Genomic DNA, 27,779 nt, shown 5'->3' with positions numbered 1-27,779 from the left:
TGAAACAGGAGGATGGCAGATCGAAGGCCAGCCTCAGCAACTGAGGGAGGCCCTCAACAACTTAGCAAGATTCTTTTTAAGAATAAAAAATAAAATAGAGTGAGAGTGTAGTTTAGAGGTAGAACACCCCTGCATGGTTCAATCCCTTATGCCACAAAATACATTCATACATACATGCATACATATATATATATATATATATATATATATATATACATAAAGAAGTCATCCAAAGTTATGTATAGGGTGAGGGGGTCGCACTACAGAGGGAAGCCTGATGTGCCCTTTGCATTTACAGATGTGCTTCCGGGGCTTTGGTTTCCTTCTTGCCTTTGTTCTTCAACCCTGTAGAAAATCAAAAGACATAATACCTCTCTTGCTGCCGTCCTGATAAATTTGGGGTAACGGGGCTCATTGCTCCATTCACCCACACTCCGTTACTCAAATCCCTGCACTGCACATTTTAACGCAGGTCTGTGTTCCCTTGTCCCGCAGCGATGGCCTCGTTTCCGGTGTGGCTGTTCCTGGTTGCCGTGTTGCTTTCATCCTTTGCTGCAAATGGGAACGAGGTATGGGTACGTTGAGCATCTTTGAGGATCAGTGCAGGAGATGACGAGGGATCCCAGGCTACCAGGTGCTGGAGCGTCTGGTCCACCGCAAAGTGCCGTTGTTAGCTCAGGGTAGTGGACGCAAGCTCAAAGCTGGAGTGACCAGCACAGCAGCCCTGGGCCACACAAGCGGGATGGGACACTTGTGTGGATGGGTATCAGTTTCATCTGAATCAAGATAGTCATACATTTACGATACACCGCAGAATTCAAGGCAGTACCAGAGAAGAAGTTAAAATATCTCACGATCACTTTATCACTGATGATCATGAAACGGCATTTTGGACATATTAAGTAAGGTCAGTTCTTCACATTAACTTAACCATTTCTTTTTTAAAATGGCTGCCGACAAATTAAAATTACTTGTGAGGCAAGAGTTATATTTTGATGGGCGGCACAGGTCTATGTACCTAAAGCCAATACCTCAAGAACTGTTCTGGTTCACTTTTATTTAATCCAATTCAATGTGACACCCACAAAAAATTAGCAATATATTTATATCTCAAATTAGCATGACTTCATCACAGATATTGCTATTTCTAGGTTTAATGAATATTGTATGAGAATAATTACATCAGTTTTTTAAATTAAAAAATTTATTGAAAGTATTAAATAGACCTAAGTATGTACAAGAGCCAAATACTCAAATTATTTCTGTTTTTTGTTTGTTTGTTTGTTTTTTGGTTTTTTATCTTTTTTAATATTTATTGGTGCATTATATTCATACATCATATTGGGGTAAAAAAACCTGTGTGTACAGACATGCACACATCACTGATTTAACCCCTACCCAATTCCCACCCCATTCCCTCCCCGTCCCTCCCTCCCTTGCTCGGCTTAGTGGTTGACTTCGGTATGTTTAAGTACATTTTGTGTTTTAGAGATTTTCCTCTCCCCCCCCTTCTCCTCCTTTAGGTTGTCTTGTTTGCTCCTCCAAAGGATTTCCTTTTTCATCTAGAGTTCCTCCTATGACCCAATTCTCCCTAACTCTCACATATTAGGGAAAGCATCTGATTTCTTATTTTTTGTGACTGACTAATCTCACTTAGCATAATGTCCTCCAGTTCCATCCATTTCCCTGAAAATGATGTAATTGAGTTATTTTTGACCATTTGATCCAGCAATACCACTTCTGGGTATCTACTCAAAAGAAAAGAAACCAAACTACCAAAATAATGCATGTGTATCTATGTTCATAGCTGCACAATTCACCATTGCCAAACTATGGAACCAGCCAAGATGCCCATCAACAGATGAATGGATTACAAAACTGTGGGATATGTACACAATGGAATTTTACTCAGCCATCAAATTATTTCTAATATGCTACTTTTCTTAAGTAATCCCTCAAACAGAGAGTCATTCATAGACAGATTGATTGATTGATTGATTGATGATAGACTTTTTTGAGGACTGAACCCAGGGACAGTGTACCTCTGAACTACTTCATTTTTTATTTTGAAACAGGTTCTCATTAAGTTGTAAAGGGCCTCATGAAATTGCTGAGGCTGTCCTTGAACCTGCAATCTTCCAGTATCGGCCTCCCAAGTACTGGGATTACAGGCAGGTACCAGCACGCCTAGCCAATCATTGCCTATAATGATGGGCTAGTTTTTGCACGTAAAAGGTATTTCATCACATGTCAGAAAGCCTCTGAAGATTAGAAGTTTTGAGCACTGCGGTCTCAAAGCTTATATCCTTCTTACACTTTCTTTAGCTTTTGGCCCAAAAGACCAGCTAGAATTCTTAGAGAATCCCGACACTGGATTCAAACCTCATTTGACACAAAGCAGTATTATTATTGTGTTGCCATAATCAAATTATCAGTCTGGCTTCATACAAGTAATTCGTAGTATTCTAATTGCCCCTACATGATTACATTTTATGTTTCTCTCAATCACCGATTACATCTCCAATCTGTCTCCTGATCTTACTGCCTAAATATTTTAAATAGCAAATACAAGGCAGATGTGGTAGTACACATTGGTAATCCCAGCATTTGGGAGGCTGAGACAGGAGGATTTGGGGTTTGCAGCCACCCTCAGCTACTTAGTGAGGCCCTCTCTAACTTAGTGAGACTCTGTTTCAAAATAAAGAATAAAATAAAGCCAGGCATGGTGGCACAGGCTTGTAATCCAAACATTTAGGAGGCTGAGAGTGGAGGATCGTGGTTCGTGGACAACCTCAGCTACTTAGTGAGGCCCTCCTCAACTTAGTGAGACCCAGTTTCAAAATAAAGAATAAAAAATTGGGCAGGGGGTATAGCTTGGATGTCAAATGCCTCTAGGTTCCATCCCCAGACCCACACAAAAAAAATTCTAACTGATTATATATATATATATATATATATATATATATATATATATATATACTATGGTTGACATTACCTTTCTGTGTGTCTATGTATGTGATACTGGGGATTGAACCCAGGGTAATTCTATCTCTGAACTACACCCCTCAGTGATATCTATATCTATATCTATATACTATTAATTATATCTCCATTCTCAAAGGCTCAATTGACTACTTTTCCATTTAAAATCATACCAATGCTTAACAAATAATAATGGATTGAACTGAATATATATTTTTAAATGCCGTATATAAGCCAGGCATGATGGCTCATGCCTATAATCTCAATACTTGGAGGCTGAGACAGGAAGATTGCAGGTTTGAGGCCAGCCTCAATAACTTAGTGAGGCTCTCAGCATCATAGAGAGACCCTATTTCCAAATAAAAAAAACTAAAATATGGCTAGGGGTAGAACTTGGAGGTAGAATGCTTCTGGGTTCAATCCCTCCGGCCACAAAACATCAAAAGCAAAACAAAATCTGTGCTCTCTTGAAACACTGAAGGCTTATTCCTTCTTAAATGTCATCTTCAAATATAATAAAATAATTCTAATTTTATTTCCCTTTAGCGTCCATCTTTTGATGACTTGTCAACCACCCTAGCAAAAGTTCAAAAGGAGATCGTAGATAAACACAATGAATTAAGGAGATCAGTCACTCCAAGCGCCAGTAACATGCTAAAGATGGTAAGAGGGAGCAACTGAAGGTACTTGAGCCTCGGCACCGTGTGGAGAGCAGGCAGCCGAGGCTGGCTTGGAAGTCAGTCCTGCTTCCGCGACGTCTTTGTCTTGGGTCCTGTTAGTGGGTTACGTTCGTGGCAGGCTTTTTTAATTTCCCTTCATAATAGTGAGATAAGTTGTCCGGCTCATGGAGCTATTTAAGTTATGGCAAAACTAAAGCCAAATCCATAGGCACCCAGAGCGTGCGCAGAGTGCTCCCGGCGCCCCGCCTCTCCTAATCCAGGATGCAGAGGATGCCCTTTAGGATCGATGCCATTTAGTGTGAAGGACAGCCCGCTTTTCTGACCCCAGTACCAAAGGCCATATGCCTCCCACATTTATTCAGTGAATGGGGGAAAAAAATAAGAGAAACTAGGAATGAAGTGTGCGAGTATTGGAACAACAATCTCAACACAAACATGTTTAATAGTCTTTAGGGTAAAGCAGTTATTAAAAATCTACCCGTACCCACTAAGCTGGTGTATGATTATTATCTGTCTTGGAATTTTCAAGTTACTCAGGGGGAGACGCGTCATCTCTCTATCTTTGGAGCAGAAAATGGCATATGAAAATGTGTGTGATGGAAAATGGGAAGGCGCCTCTGTATGGAAATTGTATAAAGATGTAAACCAACCTGTCAATTTGATTATAAAGATTATGCGAGTTTGAGTGATTATTTGCTCTTTTTTCCCTTCTCCTCCTCCCCCTAGAAATGGAACAGTGCAGCTGCAGAAAATGCCCGGAAATGGGCAAACCAGTGTAATTACGAACACAGCAGCAGTACATTCCGAAGAACCAGTATGTAAATTTTAAAATATTTGTTGAATAGATGGACAGGTAAAATGTTCAGGGACCCTTTTACGATGTCAGGAAAACTTTGTAAATAGATATGGCTTCTAATGTTGCCCTTTTCATGTTACATATCTTTAGAGGTAGAGGAAATTCTGAGAACAAAAACCACCTTGCGCTTAGTGAACCTCATTCATAAAAACTTTCTATATATGAACACCTTTTTACATATTCCAGCACATGAGCAAAACAGATCATGGAAGCCGGGAATGGTGGCGCACACTTGTAATCCCAGCATTCGGGAGGCTGAGACCGGAGGATCGCGGTTTGCGGACAGCCTCAGCTACTTAGTGAGGCCCTCTGCAACTCAGTGAGACCCGGTTTCAAAATAAAGAATTAAAAATAGGGCAGGGGGTGTAGCTTGGAGGTCGAATGCCCCTGGGTTCCATCCCCAGACCCGAAAAAAAAAAAAAAAAAGCCAAAAATAGGTCATGGATCAGCTTCTATGCCACTTAAAAATTAGAAAACCAAATCTCTGGAGTAAAATGATTGATAATTAGTTATATATAGTTAATTTAAAATTAGAATTTCTAACTTCTGACCCAGAACCCTTTTTATGATATTACATAACCATTTGTATTTTGGTAATTTTTTTTTTTCGTAATACTAAGTAGCTTTTGGTAACTATTTTTGAGCTATAACATATATTGAATTTGGCCAAACTGTTAATGAATTTTATTTTATGTATTTAATTTTGTTGGTACCAAGGATTAAACCTAGGGGCATCTTTTTTCTGAGCTACAACCCCAGTCTTTCTTTCTTTCTCTTTCTCTCTTTCTTTCTTTCTTTCTTTTTTCTTTATTTATTTTTGTAGTGCTGACGATTGAACTCAGGGGCATTCTACCTTCGACCTACACCTCAACCCTACTTTTTATTCTTTATTTTGAAACAGGGTCTCACTAAACTGCAGAGGGGCTCACTAAGTAGCTGAGGCTGGCTGCGAACCCAGATCATTCTGTCTCAGTCTCCCAAATGTTGGGATTACAAGCGTGTACCACCATTCCTGGCTCTTATTTTTTGTGTTTGAAATAGAATTTTGCTGAGTTGCAGAATGTCTTGCTAAGTTCCTGAACCTGGCCCTCAAACCTTCAGTCCTCCTATCCTAGCCTCCAAGTGCTGGAATTACAAATGCATACCACCATGCCTGGCTTGTTCATAAATTTTATTATAAACATTAATATTAGCATTTTCACTATTTCTTGTTTGGTTTTTGATGACAAAAATTGTGTCATATTTCATAAATATGTCAAGCCTGATTTGAAAGGAATAAATAACTCACCTTTTCTAAAGGTAGAACTTCCTTCTTATCTGTATTTCTGATAATTAAATTATAATAAAACTTATAAAGAGGGGCAACTATATTCACTAGAAGCTTTAAGGTTGGTTCTAAAGATCCCAGTCTATTGTAAAAATCTTAACTTCTCTTTTTATCTTAAGCTAACCAAGAGTAGTTGTCATTCTCTTCTTTCAAACTTGTAGACACTATATTCCACCATCCAAATATAAATATTATTTGCATTGCTTGAAAGAATGGAATGTTAAGGGCAGAAAGAAACTTTTTTTCTAACTCTTGGGTGAAAGTTTGTCCTATATGTTTCGATCGGCTGGTTAATGGAAAACCCAAGCACTTTTAAAATACTATTCCTCCTGGTATCATGTGCTGTATACTTGGGGGTCTGCAATACTAAGATTTTTCAAACAAAATAATAATCCTATATATTCATTTAAAATTTGTATGTATAAAAATCTCTTGGTCTTTGCCTTTGGTAAATTTATAGCACAAAAACTGAAAATGCAGGATACTAATACCTGTGAAGAATTTAATAGGAAAAGTGAGTCCAGAGAGAACAGACATTTAAGAAAGAAGACTTGTCCATCTACTCCAATCTTGGGGTGTTACGGCCAGCCTACATGTGACGGGCACACCTAGCTATGAGTCAGCTCTATCTGCTAAGGATATGAGACTCCTTCCATATGTATTAACCAAGAGTTGGTAACAATCAACAGTACAGGGGTGTGGGGGGCATACTTTATTACTTTGGTTTGTTTCTTTTTAGATATAAGCTGTGGCGAGAATCTCTTTATGTCATCTCACCCCACTTCGTGGTCAAAAGCAATCCAAAGTTGGTATAATGAATATACTGATTTTATTTATGGTGTAGGAAAAAAGACCTCTAAGTCAGTGATTGGACATTATACTCAGGTAAGAGAAAGAAATTAAACACCCGTATCTCTAATTGTCCTTAAAAAAAAAAAAAAAAGATTCTCTAAATTTTGATCGGCTCCAGGGTTGAATCTGGGAAAGACAAGACCTGGGTATATCTGAGCTGATGTTTTTCAATAGCTTACAGGTTTTGGTTAAGAAAACATACTGTGTTTTTCTAATATTCTAAATAGATAAGGAAATGAATGTACTTGGAAATGTGATAATTTAAGGTGTTTTCATTTGATTTGATAATTTGAATATATCCATAAGGCACATAAAAACAAAATAGCTAGTAATAGGCTTTTTGGCTTTATATTTCCTTATATATATTTATATTTTTTTTCTGTATTGGGGATGGAACCTAGAGGCATTCTACCTCCGACCTATACCCCAGCCCTATTTTTTTATCTTTATTTTGAAACAGGGTCTCACTGAGTTGTAGAGGGCCTCACTAAGTAGCTGAGGCTGGCCTCAAACCACGATCCTACTGTCTCAGCCTCCCAAAAGCTTGGATTACAAGCATGTGCCACCACGCCCCAGATTTTCTCCTATTCGTTTTTGACGTTTCCTTGTTCTCTAACATACTGCTGTCTTTACTTGTGGGTGTCTAGGTTGTTTGGGACTCAAGTTTCTATGTTGGATGTGCAGCTGCCTTGTGTCCTAAGCAACCTTTGAAAGTCTTCCTAGTTTGCCACTATTGTCCCGCGTAAGTATACACTTTGTAGATTATTCCTGTAGATAATGCAAATGAATATGTTTCAACTGCCAAATAATAAACACTAAAAAGTATATTTGGGGAAAAGGAAAGGAGACGGATCTTTGGAAAGTCTTTCTAAAATAGATACTTTTTTGGAAATACCAACTTTCCTGGTTCTAAGTACAATAATCCCAAACTCTTTCCTTGCACCTACAATAATTGGCTTTTTCTATCAATTCCCATTCCCTACACTCAGTGCTACATTGTGAGTAGGTGTGATATGTAGTTTTCTACATGTGTACAATGAATTGTCCCTCAGTTCACAGCTAGAAAGTGAAAACAATGCTAGACCAGGGGCGCAGGAGAGGCATACCGGAGGAATGACATATTTTGATCGTTCTAGACCTTCTCATTCAAACGTTCCGCTTCCTCCTCATCTAAACTTGTCTTGGGATGTTCATAGCAGCACAATTCACAACAGCCAGATTACGGAACCAACGCGAGTTGTCATGAACGGATGGATAGATCACAAACTGTGGTCTATTCACACAATGGAATTTTACTGGGCCATAAAGAACAAAATTATATCATTTGCAGCAACATGCATGCAACTGGAGAACATTATGTTAAGTGAGATTAGCCATTCTCAAAAAGGGAAGCACTGTGCTTTCTCCCATCTGTGAAAATAGACATTGGGCATTGGGAAACAGAGAGAGAGAGAGACAGAGAGAGAGAAGAAAGAGAGAGACAGAGAGGAGAGACAGAGAGAAGAATGAGAGAGAGACAGAGAGGGGAGAGAGAGAGACAGAGAGACAGAGACAGAGAGAGAGAAGAAAGAGAAACAGAGAGGAGAGAGAGACAGAGAAAGAGAGAGACAGAGAGACAGAGAGAGAGAAGAAAAAGAGAGACAGAGAGGAGAGAGACAGAGAGAGACACAGAGACAGAGAGAGAGAATGAGAGAGAGATAGAGACAGAGAGGAGAGAGAGACAGAGAGAGACAGAGAGAAAGAGACAGACAGAGAGGGGAGAGAGAGAGAAAGACAGAGAGACAGAGACAGAGAGAGAAGAAAGAGAGACAGAGAGGAGAGAGAGACAGAGAAAGAGAGAGACAGAGAGACAGAGAGGAGAGAGAGAGACAGAGAGACAGAGAGAGACAGAGACAGACACAGAGACAGAGAGAGAGAAGAATGAGAGAGAGAGACAGAGACAGAGAGGTGAGAGAGACAGAAAGAGACAGACACAGAGACAGACACAGAGACAGAGAGAGAGAGAGAGATCTCACATAAAGGAGTAAAGATTCCAATGGAGGGATGGGGGAGGGTTCGGGGAGACAGGAAGGGGGAGGGGGACAGAGATGCAATGAAGGTAACAGTGTACATAATCCTACTTGAGACACACCAAGCCTTGCATGTAGATTTCGATCACTCTATGCCTTAGTATGATGCATAATCACAATGCACCAACAGAAGTGCATAAAATGATTAAATCTGGGCTTCAAAGGCTTTTTAAGAGACTTTTTTTCAAATAATCAAAAAAGTAACATTTTTAGCTTTGGTTCTTAGAATTTAATACAAAGCATTCGTGATATCTGTTAAGACCTTTTTAAATTTTTATTTTTTTTTTTTGCAGTACTGGTAATTAAATCCAGGAGTATTCTACCTCTAAGATACACCCCCGGCCCTATTTTTTATTCTCTATTTTGAAACAGGGTCTCACTGAGTTGCAAAGGGCCTCACTAAGTAGCTGAGGCTGGTCGTAAACCTCGATTCTCCTGTCTCAGCCTCCCAAATGCTGGGATTATAAGCGTTGGCCACCACGCCCAGTTTATCTTTAAATCTTAATTTAAACTGAGAATGGTGGAACATACCTGTAATCCCAGTACTTGAGAGTTCAGCACAGAAGGATTGAACGTTTCAAAACCTCAGAAACAAAGTGAGATCCTGTTTCAAAACAAAAATTATTTTTTTTTCTTTTTTTTTTTTTTTTTGGTGGTACTGGGGTTCCTGGAAGCCCCTTTACCTCCAGGCTACACTCCCAGACCTATTTTTATATTTTTTTAATTTGGAAACAGGATCTTTTAAGCCACCGAGACTGGCTTCGACCTGCTTTTTTAAAAAGAGCTGGGGGTGGCCGGGTGTGGTGGCGCACGCTTGTAATCCCCGCGTTTGGGAGGCAGAGACAGGAGGATCACACAGGTTCGAAGCCAGCTGCGCGCGCTGGCTTAGAAGACCCTGTTTTCAAATAAAAATATAAAATAGGTCTGGGAGTGTAGCCCGGAGGTAGAAGGGCTTCCAGGAACCCCAGTACCACCAAAAAAGAGCTGGGGGTGGAGTTCAGAGGTAGAATACCTCTGAGTTCAATTTCCAGTAAAACACACACAAACACACACACACAAACACACACACACACACACACACACACACACGATTTTAATTTGTAGCCAGAAACCCACCCCTTCCTCAAGCAATATGTTTGAACTCTTCAAAAAAGACAAGCAATCTTTTTTTTTTTTTTTTTTTTTTTTTTTTTTTTTTTTTTTTTTTTTTTTTTTGGTGGTACTGGGGTTCCTGGAAGCCCTTCTTCCTCCGGGCTACACTCCCAGACCTATTTTATATTTTTGAAACAGGGTCTCTTACGCCAGCACGGCTGGCTTCGAACCTGCGCGATCCTCCTGTCTCCGCCTCCCAAGCGCGGGGATTACAAGCGTGCGCCACCACGCCCGGCGACAAGCAATCTTATTAATATAATGAATATATATTCTCAATCTACCTGTTAGTTTTAATTTCTTTTTTTTAGTACATCCAATTTTTTTCCCCACCAGAGGCACAGGGTCTCACTGAAATAAGATGCCTACACAATTTCTTTTGAGACTTCAGATAATCGCAGTGATCTGAAGCTCCCATGTGAAAAGTATGGCCTTCAAGGCCAGTTGTTCTCAGCAAGGTCATTTTAGTGCTAAACTGAGGAACTTGGAAGGCCCTGGAAGAAAGCATTCAAATACCTGCCAAGAGAAGGAGGCACCTACACATTGTGGCAGCTCATGCCTGCTATCCCAGCCCTCAAGAGGCTGAGACAGGAGGATCACTAGAGGCCAGCCTCAGCAACATAGCAAGACCTTTGGCAATTTATGAGACCCTGTTTCAAAATAAAAAAAATAAAAATAAAAAAAAAGGCCGGGGAGAGGCAAACACGGCATCTGGAGCCTGGTATCTTGAAATCAAGGGTTGAAGTGAATAATAAAGGAAAGAGAGTTAGACTGAACTTGCAGAACACTTTTATAACAACTTCAGAGTTTTGACATATCCTGCCCCATTGCGTGGAGAGGCTGAGATTCAGCTGTGCTGCCCCGGACCCTTGATCCACTTGATACACCAGAGAATTTGACTCTTGTATTTTCAGATGCTAATGGCCAATACCATATTAACCATAATAAAACGTAGGCTTGGCATTCTAAGACAAGGACACCCTACAGATGATCATTAATAGGCCAGTACAATATTAACCATAATGAAATGTAGGCTTGGGATTCTAAGATTGAGATTCTAAGACCAGAACACCCTACAGATGATCATTAATAGAGCGTCTTCTCTCTCTCTCTCTCTCTCTCTCTCTCTCTCTCTCTCTCTCTCTCTCTCTCTCTCTCTCTCTCTCCTACATATGTGCCACTTTTAGAAATTCAGAGACCTTCCTAAGAATAATGGTGTGCTTTCTTTCACTAGCATACACCAAAAACTACTTGCAAATCACCACCCCTATCAAGAATCCAAAAATTACACTGGAGCTTTTACATAAGCTTTTACATAAGCTTTTTACTTATGTTAGTTCTTATTACAGAGATAATGGCACTGTTCCATTTTTTATTACAAAACATAGTTGACAACGTTTCGTATGGCTTTTCCTCCTACAACCTTCTGTCCTCCAGAACCTTCTCCTTTCTCTACAGGAATGTGCTCTCAGCACTCGTCAGCACCTTGTGGAGGGTAGTCTTGGTCACTTGGCCGTGTTGGTTGGGAGGAGAAGCCATTGTTGCCACAGTGTATTGGAATCCACTCTGAAAACCTGACCCTCTAATTGACCTGAATCAGTTGCTCTTGTTCTGAGATTATGGTCAAGCACATGACTAAACTTGAATATATTCTTACTTTATATTGTTACATGAATAAGCTTAAGGGATGCTAGGGTATTGTTGTTATTTGATATAATTAGAACACTTAACAAAAACCCATATGTATTTGGTGATGGATGGTAACATTAGAGTGTATACTGAGAAAGAAAATAAAAAACCATTTGACATTTTGCATTTCAGCGGCAATTTTGTTGACCGACAAAAGTTCCCTTACAAGAGAGGAGCGCCCTGTGGGAGTTGTCCTGGTCACTGTGACAACCGGCTGTGCAGTAAGTTTGAAGCAATGAGCTTGTTAGTTTGGCAAGAGGATTTTATGTTTATACTTAAAAGTTAGGAAATCTTCTAAATGTAACCAGCTTAAGAGATGCATTTATGAAAAAAAAACCCAAAAAATTACTTAGCAAAGTGTTTTGAAATAAAATTTTTATAGCCAGACAAGGTGGTGCACTCTTGGGAGGCTGAGACAGGAGGATCTTATGTTAGAGACCAGCCTCAGTAATGTAGTGAGCCCCTCAGAAGCCTAGTGTGATTCTGCGTCAAAGCAAAACCCAAAGAGGCCTGGGGGTATAGATCAGAGGTAGAATGCCCCTGGATTAAATTCCCAGTATCACACACACAAAAAATCACAGTTTAGTATCTGTGTCCTTTCTATGAAAACCTGCAATCATGGATAACCTCTAAGAACAAATCAATGTCAAGCTTATAGGTAAGATAATGGTTTTAAGATTGATTGGGCTTTAGGCCATTTAAAAACATCCACCTAGAAATGTCCAATACTCTATATCTCTCACTTCCCAGAATGGGTGTCACTAGAGTCAAGGTAATTTGTGTCAATATAACATCTGCAGTGATGAAAATGGTTAGTGTTTTCAATGTCCTGTGAAGCAGCCCCTCTATCTCAGTAGCTACTGAACACATGGCATATAAGTAGTACAGCCAAGACCTGAAATTTTATTTTTAATTAAGTGTAACCCGGAACAAGCACAGGATTGGTGGGCACCATTTTGGATAATGCATTTCTAGACAGATACACTGAAATTACATTTACTTTTTTTTTTTGAGTCTGGAAAATAAGTTGATTCATCTTAGAAACATTTCAAAAATCTCAGATTTAAAACAAAGTCATAGGTTAATCAGGAGCTTAACTAAGGCCTTGATGTGTTCCTCCAAGCATAAAATAGCGATCATGGAACATCATGTCAAATTTTGGGCTTATTTCCCTTGTCCCCATTTGCCTTGAACTAAGAGTGTTGAGGCTGTGAAGGCAAGTGGTAAGTCAGTGACTGATATCTTTGTTTTTATTTCAGCCAATAGTTGTGGTGAAGAAAATAAATATTCTAACTGTGAAGAAATGAAAAAGTCAGTGACCTGTAAAGACCCACTGGTCAAGAACTCTTGCAAGGCTTCCTGCAAATGTGAAGGAAAAATTTACAACATGCCTATTACAAATGAACAGGGCTAGGTGGAGAGGGGCAGGTCGCCTTCTTAGCTTGGACTACCAGAGAAATTGTACTTAAGCTGGCTACAAATTTGATTCCAAATTGTAACGAATCTTTTTCATCCAGATCCGCTTCTTATTTTTACAGAAATTTCTTTTTATTAAAAGAATTTAAAAGAAATAAATTGATGATAACAATTTGGGATTTCGATATGTGGGGTTTGACTTAAATTTAATGAATTGAATCAAACCGAGGATTCTGAAGATCATATTTTCTTACGACTAAACCCTGCATTGAAATTGAGAACTACATTCCCAGAGCACAAGAGTGTCGTAAGCTCGTCACATAAATCCTGGGCTCCGGTCCTCTTCCCTAGCTCCACTTAGCTGCATATCTGTGAGGCAGGGTTCACACCTGCTGTCTTTAATTCACTCTTCTTCCCACGCTACTGGACCTCATCCTTACAACCGCCTAGAAACTCTGCTCCTCCATTAAATCTGGTTTGATTTTCTCCAAATCAATGCAGACTGTTGATTCTCCTGCCACAAAAGTGTTACCAAAGAACAGGAATCACACCATCCTCTTGAAGCCTGTCTTCTCTGACATAAATGTTCCTTAAAATAACCAAAATGTAGAAGCTCTCTCCTCAGCCCTTTTGCGTTTGAGTCCGTGTATATTGACTCACTTTCAAAGATGGGACAACGCAAAGGGGCAGATAGTTTCTGTGCAATGGAGAAATCTGCCAATCACCATCTTGAGTGGGAGATTCAAATTCCAATCTCTATTATCAAGATTTTAAAAAAATGTTTCTTGGGAACACTCTTTCAAATTATAACTTGTAGAACACAGTGTGCTTATTCAAAATGACTGCACCAACAATCTGAACTCTTTAAAGAAATTAAAATAAAATTAATCTGAGCAATACATTAATTCTCTTCTAGAGTTTGTTTTAACAGTATAATACCATATTATTTATAATGTCTTAATAACCACATTATAATAGCATCAAGTTCTTATTTTAGTCCTCACATTATGAGTTTGTTCTATTTAGTAGCTATCTCCATTATTAACCATTAAAAGTAAATCTGGCCGGGCGTGGTGGCTCATGCTTGTAATCCAAGCGCTTGGGAGGCTGTGACAGGAGGCTCGCACAGGTTCAAAGCCAGCCTCAGCTTATTAGTGAGGCTCTCAGCAACATAGTGAGGCCCTGCTTCCAAATAAAATATAAAGTAAGTCTGGGGGGGGTATATAGCCTGGAGGTAGAACACTGCTGGGCTCCACACCCAGTACCACCAAAAATAAATAAATAAATTAATTAATTAATTAAATAATCTGTAGGTATTTGGTATGCAAACGTCTTAAAGAAATTTCTTGTGCATTTTTAGATAAATTAGCCATTTGATTTTGGCTGTATTAGCCTGAGCTCTTTATTTCTTCTAAAATAATAAATAATAAAAATAAACTATGAAGATAAATTTTACCCAAGTTTTATGTAACAGAACCATGTTAAATAGAAGGATAAATGAACAGATAGAGTGAGAAATAGAATAAAATGCAAGAAAGAATATGCTTCAAGAGGAATGCATTGGTTAATACGTTCATAATATTGTGATATGCACTATTTTACTTTCTTCAGACTAACTCTGCACTATGTTAAAATTTATACAGCAGATCACTTCCCCAAGATTACTGTTCAGGATGATCGTAAATGCTTTGGGACACTTATTTTACTCATGCCAATTTTCAAAAAATTTTTAAATTATGCTCATCGATGCATAGTAATAATTGCACCGAGTAGTGGGATTCACTGAGATGCTTCCCTCTGTGTACACACTGTATGCACTCTGCAAAGAGCTAGTCCATGTACCTTCATCTACCTTCATGTCCTGGGGCTTTCACAATCCCCAGTCACCCATCTTCTAATTCTGGACCACTTTTTTTTTCTCTCTCTGCTATGTGTTTTAGTTTCCGTATATAAAAAAAAGAAGACTCGTGTGTCGGTGTCTGGCTTATTGTGTTTAGCATGATGTCTCCAAGTTTCTCCATTCTCCTTCCTGTGACAGGGTTTCGTTCTTTATTGCTGGCTGACTAATACACGTGCACTAATACATTGCGTATGTGTACTACGCTTCCTTTTTTCATTCATCTTTGTCTGGTCACCTAGTTTGATTCTGTATCTGGACTATTGTGAAGCGCGCCATAACAGACATGAGCTTGTGGGTATCTCTAATGCTGACTTTAATTCTTTAGGATGAATACTACGGGATGATATAGTGGATTATATCATAGTTCTAGTTCCAGCTTTTTGAGGAAGCTCCATAATGCTTTCCATAGTGGCTCTGCAGTTACACAAACTATGTAAAAGAGTTCCTTACTTAGGACATTCTTATCATCTTATTATTATATATTTGGATGACTTAATTTGTTTAGTTTTTTGAGTTCTTTATATATCCTGGACATCAATCTTTTATTTATTTATTTATTTTATTTATTTATTTAGCGAGTCTGGGGATGGAACCCAGGGGCATTCGACCTCCGAGATATACCCCCTGCCCTATTTTTTATTCTTTATTTTGAAACCAGGTCTCACTGAGTTGCAGAGGGTGGGCATCAATCTTATGTCAGGTGAATAGCTTGCAAAAACTTTCTCCTGTTGTAGAGGCTGTTTCTTTACTTCTTTGAATGTTTCCTTTGCTCTGAAGGAACTTTTGATGTATTCCATTTTCAATTCTTGATTCAATTTGGTTTTGTATTTGTAGTGCTGTGGATTGAATCAAGGGCTTTGCACAAGGTATGCAGGTGCTCTACCAGTGACCCACATCCTCAACCCTCATCCCCCATTATGACTTGCTGCTTTTTTCTTTATCTCTCTCTTTCCCTTCCTTCCTTCTTTCCTTCCTTCCTTCCTTCCTTCCTTCCTTCCTTCCTTCCTTCCTTCCTCCTTCTCTCTCTCTCTCTTTCTTTCTTTCTTTCTTTCTTTCTTTCTTTCTTTCTTTCTTTCCTTCTCTCTTTCTTTCTTCCTTTCTTTCTTTCTTTGTGCTAGGGACTGAATCCAGGGTCATTCTACCTCTGAGCTACCTCTGAGCTATACTCCTAGCCCTTTTTTGTTTTTTACTTTGAAATAGGGTCTTGCTAAGTTGCTGAGGCTGATCTTGAGCCCGGGGTCCTCCTGTCTCAGCCTCTCAAGTACTGATATTACAGGTGTGTGACAGCAGAGTTACTTTAAGATGGAGGTACAGGATATGCATGGTAAACAGGGATTTATAAAATCAGTTTACAGTCCAATGTAGTATTATCCCAAGTGGCCCACTGCATGTGGAGAGCCAGAGGAACTAGCAGCTGGTTGAGTAGTTCCAGGGCTAGAGTCTCAGAATAGGAGCAATCAATAATGCAGTCCCAGGTCACGATGTGACGGTCAGGAAACTTTCCACAGGGACAACGGAGAAAGTCCAGGTCGAAGAGCAGAAATGAAGACTGATGTCCCAGGTGAGAGCAGATGCATTTTTCTCAGGAGCAACCACACTCCCCTTCACACAACTTTCTCCGTCTTTTTATTTGTCTTGTGCCTATCGAAACAGCGCTGCCCACATGCAGGGCAGGACTTCACACTGAATCTGTTCTTACATAAACCAATCATTTCAACAACACACCCAAGGTCACATGACCTTAGGTGTTTCACAATCTAATAAAACTGAAAATCCAGATTAATCAGCACAAGGGAGTTTTCATTGTTACTTGTATTTATAGCAATTTTATCATTAGATTACTTATATGATCTGTCTTATATAGGACAAGTAGGGTGCTATAATTATAGTGAGTTCCTCGGAATAAAATTTCTTGGTAATATAGTAACTCAATGTTTAACACTTTAAGGGGATACTAAACTATTTCCTAAGTGTCTTCACTATTTCAGATTTCTAATGGATTCCCATTTTCCCATGACATGGTCAGCGTTGTTTTTCCTTCTTTAGTATGCCATTTTTGGTGGTGGTGTTTTAAATATATTTCTGTCAAAAGTTTCATATCATATATTTAATTCACTCAACTTATGTAAAAAGTAAGACTTGCAAGCCAGTTCTCATTAATAAATCAATCAGCAACATATACATTTTCCTCTTCCAAAAATGCCTCACTCATTTTTATTTATAATAGAAAATTGTGCCCACAAGAAACCCATGTTCTTTTTCAGTTCAATTTCTGTTAAATAGGTAGTAATGTAAGGAAAGCAATTAAAAAAAAAAAAAAAGCAAGGACCTTATCATAACTTTGTGGTGGGAACAAAATGTCAACATCATTTTCAAAGGTTTGTACTGGTACTCTCCTAGTTCAGAATCTAGGATACACTCCTACAGAAGCCACAAAGCATTCTTTCATCATAATAAAAACATGACATCATTCCCACCTAAACTTATAGCCTATCTAAATTCAAAAGTCTAGTACCAAGCTTAGACCTTAAACAGAAATATGTATCAAAAAGAGAAAAGATAGATTCATGTTTTGCTATCTTGAATAAACATTATTTCATAGAACCACTGTTACAAATTTGTGCTTTATAGCGCACTGCAGAGGCTTTTATAAATTAACATTTGAAACGGAGAAAGAGTACAGGGGTTTTAAAACGACTTATGTTACTTTGGTTAGAAGGAATTTATATAATATGAACAACTGCAGTTATCAAAGGGTTGTGGCAAATAAGAATCCACAGATTTTAGACCCATTCTTATTCGGGGTTTTCTTAATTCACCCAAAACCTGGCCCCGGACCAAGTAACACGATCACTCTACTTCTTTGTCGGCCCTACCAAACGCAATCAGTACGTGACCGGAAGTCAATGCAAATTGACAGGAATCTGAACCAATGGCAGGGCTGGATTATTTTTCTGCTGTCTAACAATGGCCACTGGAGTCAGGACCGGAAGACAGGGGGCGGGCACCGGAAGGGCGTTAGACCTCACCTCCAGCCAGCCTCCCGCCCTGCCGAAGCCGCTCTCCATCTTGGCTGGGGCAGCCCGCGCCTCAAGACCATCAAGATGTCTCTCTCCAAGAAGCTGACCCTGGACAAAGTGGACGTTAAAGGGCAGCGGGTGATCATGAGAGTGGACTTCAACGTTCCGATGAAGAACCACCAGATCAGCAACAACCAGAGGATCAAGGCGGCCCTGCCCAGCATCCGGCACTGCCTGGAGCACGGGGCCCGGGCGGTGGTGCTCATGAGCCACCTGGGCCGGCCCGACGGCGTGCCCATGCCCGACAAGTACTCCCTGGAGCCCGTGGCGGCCGAGCTGAAGGCCCTGCTGGGCCGGGACGTGCTGTTCCTGCGGGACTGCGTGGGCCCCGAGGTGGAGAAGGCGTGCGCCAGCCCGGCGGCGGGCTCGGTGATCCTGCTGGAGAACCTGCGCTTCCACGTGGAGGAGGAGGGCAAGGGCCAGGACGCGTCGGGCAAGAAGCTGAAGGCCGAGCCCGCCAAGGTGGAAGCCTTCCGGGCCTCGCTGTCCAGGCTGGGCGACGTGTACGTCAACGACGCCTTCGGCACCGCACACCGCGCCCACAGCTCCATGGTGGGCGTGCACCTGCCCCAGAAGGCCTGCGGCTTCCTCATGAAGAAGGAGCTGGAGTACTTCGCCAAAGCCCTGGAGCACCCAGACAGGCCCTTCCTGGCCATCCTCGGCGGGGCCAAAGTGGCAGACAAGATCCAGCTCATCAAGAACATGCTGGACAAGGTCAACCAGATGATCATCGGGGGAGCCATGGCCTACACCTTCCTCAAGGTGCTGCACAACATGGACATCGGCGCTTCGCTCTTCGACGAGGAGGGCGCCAAGATCGTCAAGGACATCATGGCCAAAGCAGACAAGAACGGGGTAGCCATCACCTTTCCCGTGGACTTCGTCACCGCCGACAAGTTCGACGAGCACGCGGCCACGGGCCAGGCCACCGTCCAGTCGGGCATCCCCGCCGGCTGGCTGGGCCTGGACTGCGGCCCCGACAGCACCAAGAAGTTCGCGCAGGTGGTGGCCCAGGCCAAGCTCATCGTCTGGAACGGGCCCGTGGGGGTGTTCGAATGGGACGCCTTCGCCAAGGGCACCAAAGCCCTCATGGACGAAGTGGTGAAGGCCACTTCCCAGGGCTGCGTCACCATCATCGGGGGCGGCGACACGGCCACGTGCTGTGCCAAGTGGAACACGGAGGACAAAGTCAGCCACGTGAGCACCGGCGGGGGCGCCAGTCTAGAGCTCCTGGAAGGCAAGGTGCTCCCGGGAGTGGAGGCCCTCAGCAACGTGTAGCTGGTGGGACGTGCTTCCTCCTGTCTCCCGACGCGGCCTTTAAGTCAGCTTCGCCTTTTACATGTGGACTTTGCTGGGTAGAATCTGCCCTTGATCGAGACGCAGGACGGTAACAGGCAGTGGGCCATCGGGAGCTCCTGACATCAGCCAGGCAACCCTGCTCATCACCCTCAGGTGTTGGCATGCTCTCCAAGACCCCAGGGCACTTCACAGGGAGGCTGTATCCTAAGTCACCATTAAAGTGAACTAGATACGCAGAATGGCTCTTGTTTTTTTCTTATTCTACATTTTTGGGAACGGATGGGATAAATGTTAGCAATCAAGTGATCCTGTACACATTCCTTAAGTGTTGGCATGCTCTCTAAGACCCCAGGGCACCTCACCATGTGCTTCACAGGGAGGCTGTATCCTAAGTCGCCCATTTAAGAGAACTAGATACGCAGAATGGCTATTGTTTTCTTCTTCTACATTATTGAGAAAGGATGGGCTAAATGTTAGCAGTTTATTAAACACCAAAAGTGTCCACATAAACTGAAAAATCACATATAAGAAATCAGTATTTTAGAGTTCTTTTTTGTTTTAAATAAGCTTTATTTTTTTAAGTTAATATAGGCACTACAGGAAACAAAAACACAAGAAGCAAAAACAAAGTCATCCAGTCACAAGCAACTTGGTTGACTGTAGCCTTCCCACTCCTGTATATACAAACACAACACTCATTCATGTGATCAAAATTGTAGTATGTATGGTTCTTTTCCACATTTCAATATTCAATTTAAAAATCCCAAAGGTACAAGAATATTTTAGATAAACAAGGATTTAGTGCAACAATTTAATTCGTTAGAAAAAACTGTAATCCTGCCCTTCTTGGGAGGAAAATTTCACTGAATACAAAAATAGCAACAGGCGTTTGGATACACATATTGGTAGAGTTATTTTAGAGTTCTCCTAAGAGAAAAAATTAAGGATATGCAACAATGCTATTAAATCAGGACATTAAAATATAAGGAAACCCAGAGAATTCATTATTTCTGTGCACATGTGGATATACAAGGTTGAGTATACATATATCTGTGTTATAGAGGAAGTAGAAATTAAACATGTCTTAAGGACGTATTATTAATGTCACTGTATCCCTAAGAAAGAGATAGGAGTTAAGGTATCATATTTTTATTTCGAAGATTTCTGGTTTTTTTTTTATAGACTTGTTACCTCTTTATTGAAATCCTGTTTCATATCCTTCATTGTCTTTCTTAATTCATTGAACTATTTATTTGTATCTTCTCTTAATTAATTTATTAGTTTAACTATTGGTTTTTTAATTCATTGACATTACATCCACTTCAAAATATATGGATTCAGTTATCTTGGGGTTTTGAACTTTTGGAGGTAAATTGTTGCCTTGTTTTTTTTTTATATTTCTTGTGTTTGCACATCAAGAATTATGCATCTGTTTAGACGGATATGTTTCCCACTACTATATAAGGATCTTGTAGTCAATGGCTTTCTCTGTACAATATCCCCTGGGCTATGTGTATATTTCAGTATCAAAAGACCCAGAAATGCTGCATTCAATCCCATCCTCAGTACCGCTTTGAGAGGATAGAATAACCACCAGCAACAGCAACAAGTTAAAAGTAAGCCAGATAACAACTGACTAAAAACTATTAAAAACTCTCTAATATTCTGCTAGCCAAAGTGAAGAAAGGAAGACTAATTATACAGAATAGGTTAAAATTTTGGCATTAATAAAAATAAAACTAGTAATGAGATTTAAGACAAAAGAAGAGAGGAAATATAAGAAGAAAAGAGAAGGGAAAGGTAGAAAATGAGAAAAAAGGAAAAACAAAGATTCGAAAAATATTTAAAATTAGGCAAAAGTATAAAATTAAAATAAGAAAAAACAAAAAAGTGAAAGAAAAACAAACCAAAATGAGTTATTTTTCTTGCTGAGGAAAATGGATATGCTTCCTTCTAAGACTTCTAATTGTGGACTCCTCCAGGTATGGGTATATTTGAGGAACTTTATGATCAGTGGTGTCCGCCTTTGTCAGTGCCTAACTGCACACAGGAAATTTAAACCTTTTTTTATAACTCACCATAATAACATCTAATAGTATTTCTGTCATTTATAGGCACGGTCTTGCTCTTGGTCTATTCTTACTTCTAATTAATGGTCTATGTAATGACATGTTTAAATGGAAGTTTGTTTAACCAACCCACCAAGGTATTAACAGCATCATATTTAAGCCAGTAAATGATAAACAATAGTTTTTTAAATTAGAAGATAGACTCTTAAAATTTTTATAATTAATTCAGTAAAAATTAGAGTCACAAGCAAAGCCAGTAATGAACAACTCACAACCCTCAGATATACCGACATCCTGACTAGATATGCAAAACCAGTTTTAAGATAAAAAGATTAGAAAGGTCTGTGTTGCCAAAACACTAGATATAAACATTTTGGTAGCTAGAAAGCAATGCCAATTTTCTCACTGACATTCTTTTATTCAGCAAAGTTAACCAATTTCCCCTATTGGAATTTCAAAATTTTATATTCATTTTGAAGAAGAAAATAACATGACCTTAAGTACTTCCTATTTTTTCTTTAACCCTCATGCCAAAAATAGTTCCTCGTTACTGATCCAAAACTGAACAGAGTATTATGGGTATTAACAAATTTCCACAAGACAAAATTGCAATATTTTTCTCTAGAACATGTTGTTGTTGACCTATTCCTTAGATTCAACTTGATAATGCTCTTGAACAGTGCTGGGGCCATGAAAAGTGAATCCAGTAGCTTCAATGATTTTTACTAGTTACTTGAATGTTCACAATTTATTAAACTGTGATAATTATCATTTACCTAAGACTGCTGACATTTCACCTAAAATATCTGTAGTCACCTATCTCAACTTTAAGTCAGTGGACTCCAGCATATCACAGAGGACCAGATATTAAATTTGGAGCCATATAACTTTGATTCTGCAGAATGAGAATACTAATATGTTTCCTGTAACAAAGGTTAAAAATTCAAATGTATAGCATTTGTGAAAACACTTAGCATGTAAAGCTGATGTTAACAGTATCTATTTCTGTCCTCCAGAACACAGTTGTGCATACCTTTCTCATACTTTCAAAACCTTTCATCAAATATGACATGTTGAAAGTCAAAAAAGTCCTGTTACTTATGCAACAAATTTGTATAAAAGTCCTTTATATGAAATACAATCTAGAGGGCTCAGGGAAGTTGTTGTTGTTGTTGTTGTTGTTGTTGTTGTTTTTAGAACAAGTAATATCTGAGCTACAGTCTAAAAAGCTTTAAAGGAGTAGCTACAGAGAAACTGGTCATAAAGCGTTGGGGTTGGGAGACAGCAACAGAACCATCCAGACAGGAATCATGAAATTCTTGGAGGATGAACAAACTATCACAAAATATGTTGGAAGGCAATGTGATGAGAATATTGTCCAGGAGGAGTGTGACTTGCTGAGAAACATGGGGTAGAAAAGGATGTTTCTGGACAGTAGCGCTGGCAGAAGAAAAGTCTAAAACCAGATGAGGCAATCAAACGAAGAGGAGCAATGGATGAACTAAAACGTGGCTCATAACTAATTTTGAGAGCCATCTATACAGAAGTGATATTCTCCTTTCAAAAGTTTTCTGGAGCCGGACGTGGTGGTGCGCACTTGTAATCTCAGTACTTGGGAAGCTGAGACAGGAGGATCCGGGTTTGCGGCCAGCCTCAGCTACTTAGGCCCTCTGCAATTTAGTGAGATCCTGTTTCACAATAAAAAAATAAAAAAATAGGGTTAGGAGTTTAGCTCAGAGGAGGAATGCTCCCCAGCACCACAGAAAAAAAAAAAAAGAAAGAAAAGAAAAAACAAAGATTTTTTTCTGGACTGAGAGATCTCTTCAAGCCTGTGGTTGGTTAAGTAACCAAGAACATCCGGAGACCCAACAAAACAAAGTTTTGAAACAGAGAAGAGAACTTGAAGTCATTTTATCTAAAAAGTTCTCCAGCAGACAAAAGAGAAGTTTCTTTATCTCATAAATTAAATAACTTTACTAAGAACAACATCCCTTGTATGGGATACATTTACTAAGTAAATTTAAATCAATTTACAAAGAACAATATCCCTTTGTATAATGATCTAACATCATACTAAGACATTAGCATATGTAGATCTATAATTACGATTACAGGCAGATTATAAAGACTTTTGCTTTAGGCTTAAGATTGCAAGGAAATATAAACATGGTTCACCTTCATTTTTAAGTATCTTGGGATAAATGTTAAAATCCCAATCTGGAAATTAATAAACTGATGAAGATTAGAGATTTTTTTTTACTGTATGAGTGTTTTTGAAATGATTATTAAAATTCAAAATGTATACATGCACAACCACGATTAATTTATAAGCTTCATATCAAAGGCAAGTAGAATGTCTCCTTACATGAGGGTTAAGAAATAGTTTCTCAGCCACAGGATTTGTTTGCATTCTTTCCTACTATGAACTATTAAGCAAACATAGAAAGGTCACATGTCAAAGAGCAAGATAGCATCGCCATTTGTATCAGCATCCAGATAAAACACCAAATGTATTTCTGGATTTCTTGGGCCCTAATCAGGAAAGAGTTTACAATTGGAAAGAACAAAATGGTAAAGGCTCAATGAATCCGAGACCAATGCTGTTATCAGTTAGTTTTCGAAAGAATAAGAAGAGCTCAGGGGAGGGACATGTGCAGGAAGGTTTGCTGGTGCCCAGCATGAATTTCTTTCTTTCTCGGTTGTAGATGTATCATGTGGGTGCACAGACTGAAGGCTTTGGGAGTGTTTGTCCACACATGTGCACATGAGAGAAGGCAGGTGGATTGACTTTCGCCACACCTCTGCGTGGACACACAAAAAGCCCCTGGAGTGGGTGCATCCCTGACACCACCACCATCCCTCTCTCCTCGCTGGCAGGGACCAGGGTGCAGGCTGCAGAGTGCTCGACACTGGTGGTCAAGGGGAGAGGAACCACACATTCTTTCTGCTGTGACCACATTTTCTTCTCGTTCCCTGCTGACGTTGCCTGCGTCCACTTTCTCCACAATGTCATGTTAACTGGTGAAGATTGTACTCAGAGGGCACGAGAGGACAATTGTGATTGGGTTACCAAACTCGAGAAGATTCAAGGACAGAGATAAACTGGGCATGGAGTGCCTGGGGGTGCTTTGTTAGGGCAAGATGTGTTTGACTCTGAGCGCAGTGTGAGACACAGACTCCTGCAGACCTTCTTTGCAGTCCATACAAAAGACTAAAGGATCTGCGGGATGTGGTAGGCGCCTCAGTTACTGGCAGGGCTTCCCTCGCATCTATCTCAATGCTTACTACACTCACTCTATGGATCAACTAAACGAACCCCACGGGACACGATGTTCCTCTACAGGCAGCATTTGAAAAGGCAACGATTCTGAGAGCTCAGGTGCAGGCTCTGGGCATCTCTCTAACAAGCAATGCAGTTAGTTGTCACCAATGCAGCTCGATGTCACCTGTAGAGCAGAGGGCATGAGCTAGGCTCTTTGGTAAGAGCAACAAAGACCAAGGTACCTCAGGGATTTGGGTCTCAGCTCTGGAAGACAGCTGAAACTAGACACATTCCTTTGTAACAGCCATCTCAGAGGCGTCTGATGCCTTACTCCAGGTACAGACACAAATCAAGATCAAACTGGCCTGCCCCAAAGACTGGGTGGACAGTCCATTTCATGAGGCATTATAGTATAGTTCACCCTGCATACGTTGCTTGTGTATTTACAACAATACAATGGCATCTCCAACCGTTTATTGATTCCTGGGGTGTTGACACTCTCGGTCCTCTGAAATTGTCTCGCCAATCCAGGGGGCTGCTCCAGGACCTCTGATCTCACAAGAGCAAGAAGAGATGACCTTCTAACCTAAAAATGCTTGGTATACAGATCGGGGAAGCAGAAGGAACCAAAATGTCTAGACTGTGGCTTTAGTATACTCTGCCACTGCGGTTGTCTGGTTTAAGAAAGAAAATCAGAGCAGCCAGTGGGCAGATCTATGGTTGGTGTGGCTGGTAGTAACTCATGAGTGGGGCCCATGGACCGTTCACTCACAAGTGGGCAGTGTCCTGAGGCCTTACACCTGGGTAGAAGTGGACAGCTGTCTATACAGGAAAGGCTTCTCTATGGAGCTCAAGTGTTGGAATTCCCAGTATTTTCCTAAAAGAGCTGTTCCAGCTAATCTTCTTGAGTTTTATGACTACAAAACAGTAGCCAAGGGAAGAAGGCTAAGAACGCTAAGTGTTTATTAGCAAACCTGCAAACTCCCAACTCTATGCAACCCTGAATACACTGCTGGCACCACCGTGGAACTGCACGGCACCCGTAACCCTCTGCGGCCGTTTCCAGTTCGTTTAAGTGATGAACCACATATATGCAGGTGGTCTTGTCCAAAGAAAATCACCACTTTTTTTTCTTTTTTAAGCTTTTACCTGGAAATTTCAACTCTTATTATGTCTCCTAATACTGCCCAGGTACGCTCTTCCTTACCAAATGGTGATAAAGAGAAAACCAGAACTCTTGTTTTCACAAGGGAAAAACTTGCCGTCCTAAAGGGGGAGGGCAAGAGGTGAGGGAAACCCACCCACCCAGCCACGTAGCAGGCACTAATTCTGAAGGCATAAAGCCCCGTGACGTCGCCCCCACGCGGCGGCTCGCGGAGTGACAATCGCCGCCAGCCGGAGGGGCCAGCTACAGCAGGGAGGTGGCCTCTGGCTCCAGCCCTTCAACACCAAGATCTGTGCTCTGGAGCCAGGGTAAATGCGAGCGAGCTGGACACTGGAGATGACCAGGGTCGAGGGAGGGGTGAACACAGAGGAGAGAAAGATCCGGGAGGCGAGGCGGCTTCACCAGGTCCAGGGCACACGGATGGTTGATTTCCTTGCTTAGCTCTGAAGCGAGACTGTCAAACGCTCCCCTGTGTTTAGTCTGGTGAGAGGCTTTGCCTACCTTAGAAGAAAAATCCGTGACTACTACTCAGCCACAGCAAAAGCCTAAAGTCATTTCTAAATATGGCCTCTCCTGCCGAACTTTAGTTTCCTGTGACTGTGTGGTTATAAGAAATGAATATAACAACTATATATAGAATATAATGATATAACAGCTAAATATAGATTTGAGATTTTCAGCTCTTCTGGGCTTTCTGTCATCTACTGGCTTCTAGGATAAAGAAAAACAGAAAAGGGGCTAGAAATGTGACCCCCAAATTTTGGGGGCCAATGGTCGCCATTTGGGCCGGCTGTGGTGACACGGGCCTGGAATCCCAGCACTTGGGAGGCTGAGACAGGAGGATTGCAAGTTCAAGGACAGCCCCCAAAACTTAGCAACGTTCCAGGCAACTTGCTGAGATTCCGTTTTAAAATTTAAAAAGGACGGAGCGGAGCTCAAAGGCAGTATGCCCCTGAGTTCAATCCCTAGGGCTGGAAAAAGAAACGCTATATTTTAAATAGTTGAGAGAGTACATACTGAAGTCCTAGATAAGAAATCGAAACTCTGGGATGTAAGCAGTAGTGTTCCAACGAAGGGAACCAACCAACCGTTATTCAGCTTCCTTAACTCCACGTTTTTTACAGTGTATGACAGTAATACTAGGACTTTGAAACACAATCTGACCTCAGAGAAAGATTATAGTCTTAATGGCAAAATCATAAATATACGAAGGTATTGGAGAGCAATACTAAACAATTGAGTCGGGTTTTAAATGCTCAACAGAGATTGTGGATACAGTCTATAAGGATATTCTTTACAACTTTATTCCAAATGCATTCCTGTTCTAGGACTGTGAAATCATACACCATGCTCCTCCAATAAGCACCCAGGAGAATCATGTCATCTTGTTCTTAAACATCTGCAAGAAAGAGCGCAACACCTTTCCGTTAGTAAGTAGCAAAGGGGAAAAAAATGGTAGCAAATGAATGTGGGTTTAAAGGGATAAAATAGTCAGGCCTTAGTGGCCCACACCTGTAATCCCAGTACTTGGGAGGCTAAGACAGGAGGATTGCAAGTTCGAGACCAGCCTCAACTACTTAGCGAGACTTTGTACAACTGAGACCCTGTTTCAAAATAAAAAATAAAAATCAGTTAAGAACTGGGGGTAGAGCTCAGAGGTAGAATATCCTGGGTTAAATCCTTGTTACCAAACAAAAAACCAACTTATGTGAAAACCAAATACTGTCGAAGCAATACCATTCAACTGCCAATAAAATCTGAGACTATTGCTATGAAAAATACTATTTCAGAACAATGGAATTTGCACAACCAAAAATTGCTAAAATTCTGGAATATATTCTGACCTAACCTCTCTCTCCACGTTCCTTCCTTCCTACAGATAAAGCAGATATTTCAGTTTTCATCTTGCTGTGAGGCCAACAGTAAGTGCTTATTTATTTTAAGGTGGATATTTCATTATTTCATTCTTTTTGTGTGTGTGTGA

The 27,779-nt window shown here is 40.5% G+C and overlaps 2 protein-coding genes across 2 annotated transcripts; both read left to right on the top strand.

The window, feature by feature from the left end:
• Positions 1–497: 497 nt before the first annotated feature.
• LOC308265993 (cysteine-rich secretory protein 3-like) lies at positions 498–13,018 on the top strand (the record flags this gene model as incomplete). The annotated part of the gene is made up of 9 exons (XM_080700060.1): positions 498–575; positions 3,529–3,645; positions 4,389–4,476; positions 6,306–6,359; positions 6,585–6,730; positions 7,345–7,439; positions 7,750–7,968; positions 11,737–11,825; positions 12,864–13,018. 9 exons carry the CDS (start codon positions 498–500, stop codon positions 13,016–13,018), a joined length of 1,041 nt encoding a protein of 346 aa, XP_080556186.1.
• A 5,006-nt stretch (positions 13,019–18,024) lies between these two features.
• PGK2 (phosphoglycerate kinase 2) lies at positions 18,025–19,278 on the top strand (the record flags this gene model as incomplete). Its single annotated transcript, XM_080699797.1, has 1 exon — positions 18,025–19,278. The coding sequence occupies one exon, from the start codon at positions 18,025–18,027 to the stop codon at positions 19,276–19,278; it is 1,254 nt and encodes a 417-aa protein (XP_080555923.1).
• Between the last annotated feature and the right edge of the window lie 8,501 nt (positions 19,279–27,779).

This window comes from Muscardinus avellanarius (genome assembly GCF_963383645.1).
Source record: "Muscardinus avellanarius genome assembly, chromosome: 8".
Lineage (NCBI taxonomy): Eukaryota > Metazoa > Chordata > Mammalia > Rodentia > Gliridae > Muscardinus > Muscardinus avellanarius.
This window is presented reverse-complemented; position numbering and strand designations above follow the sequence as displayed.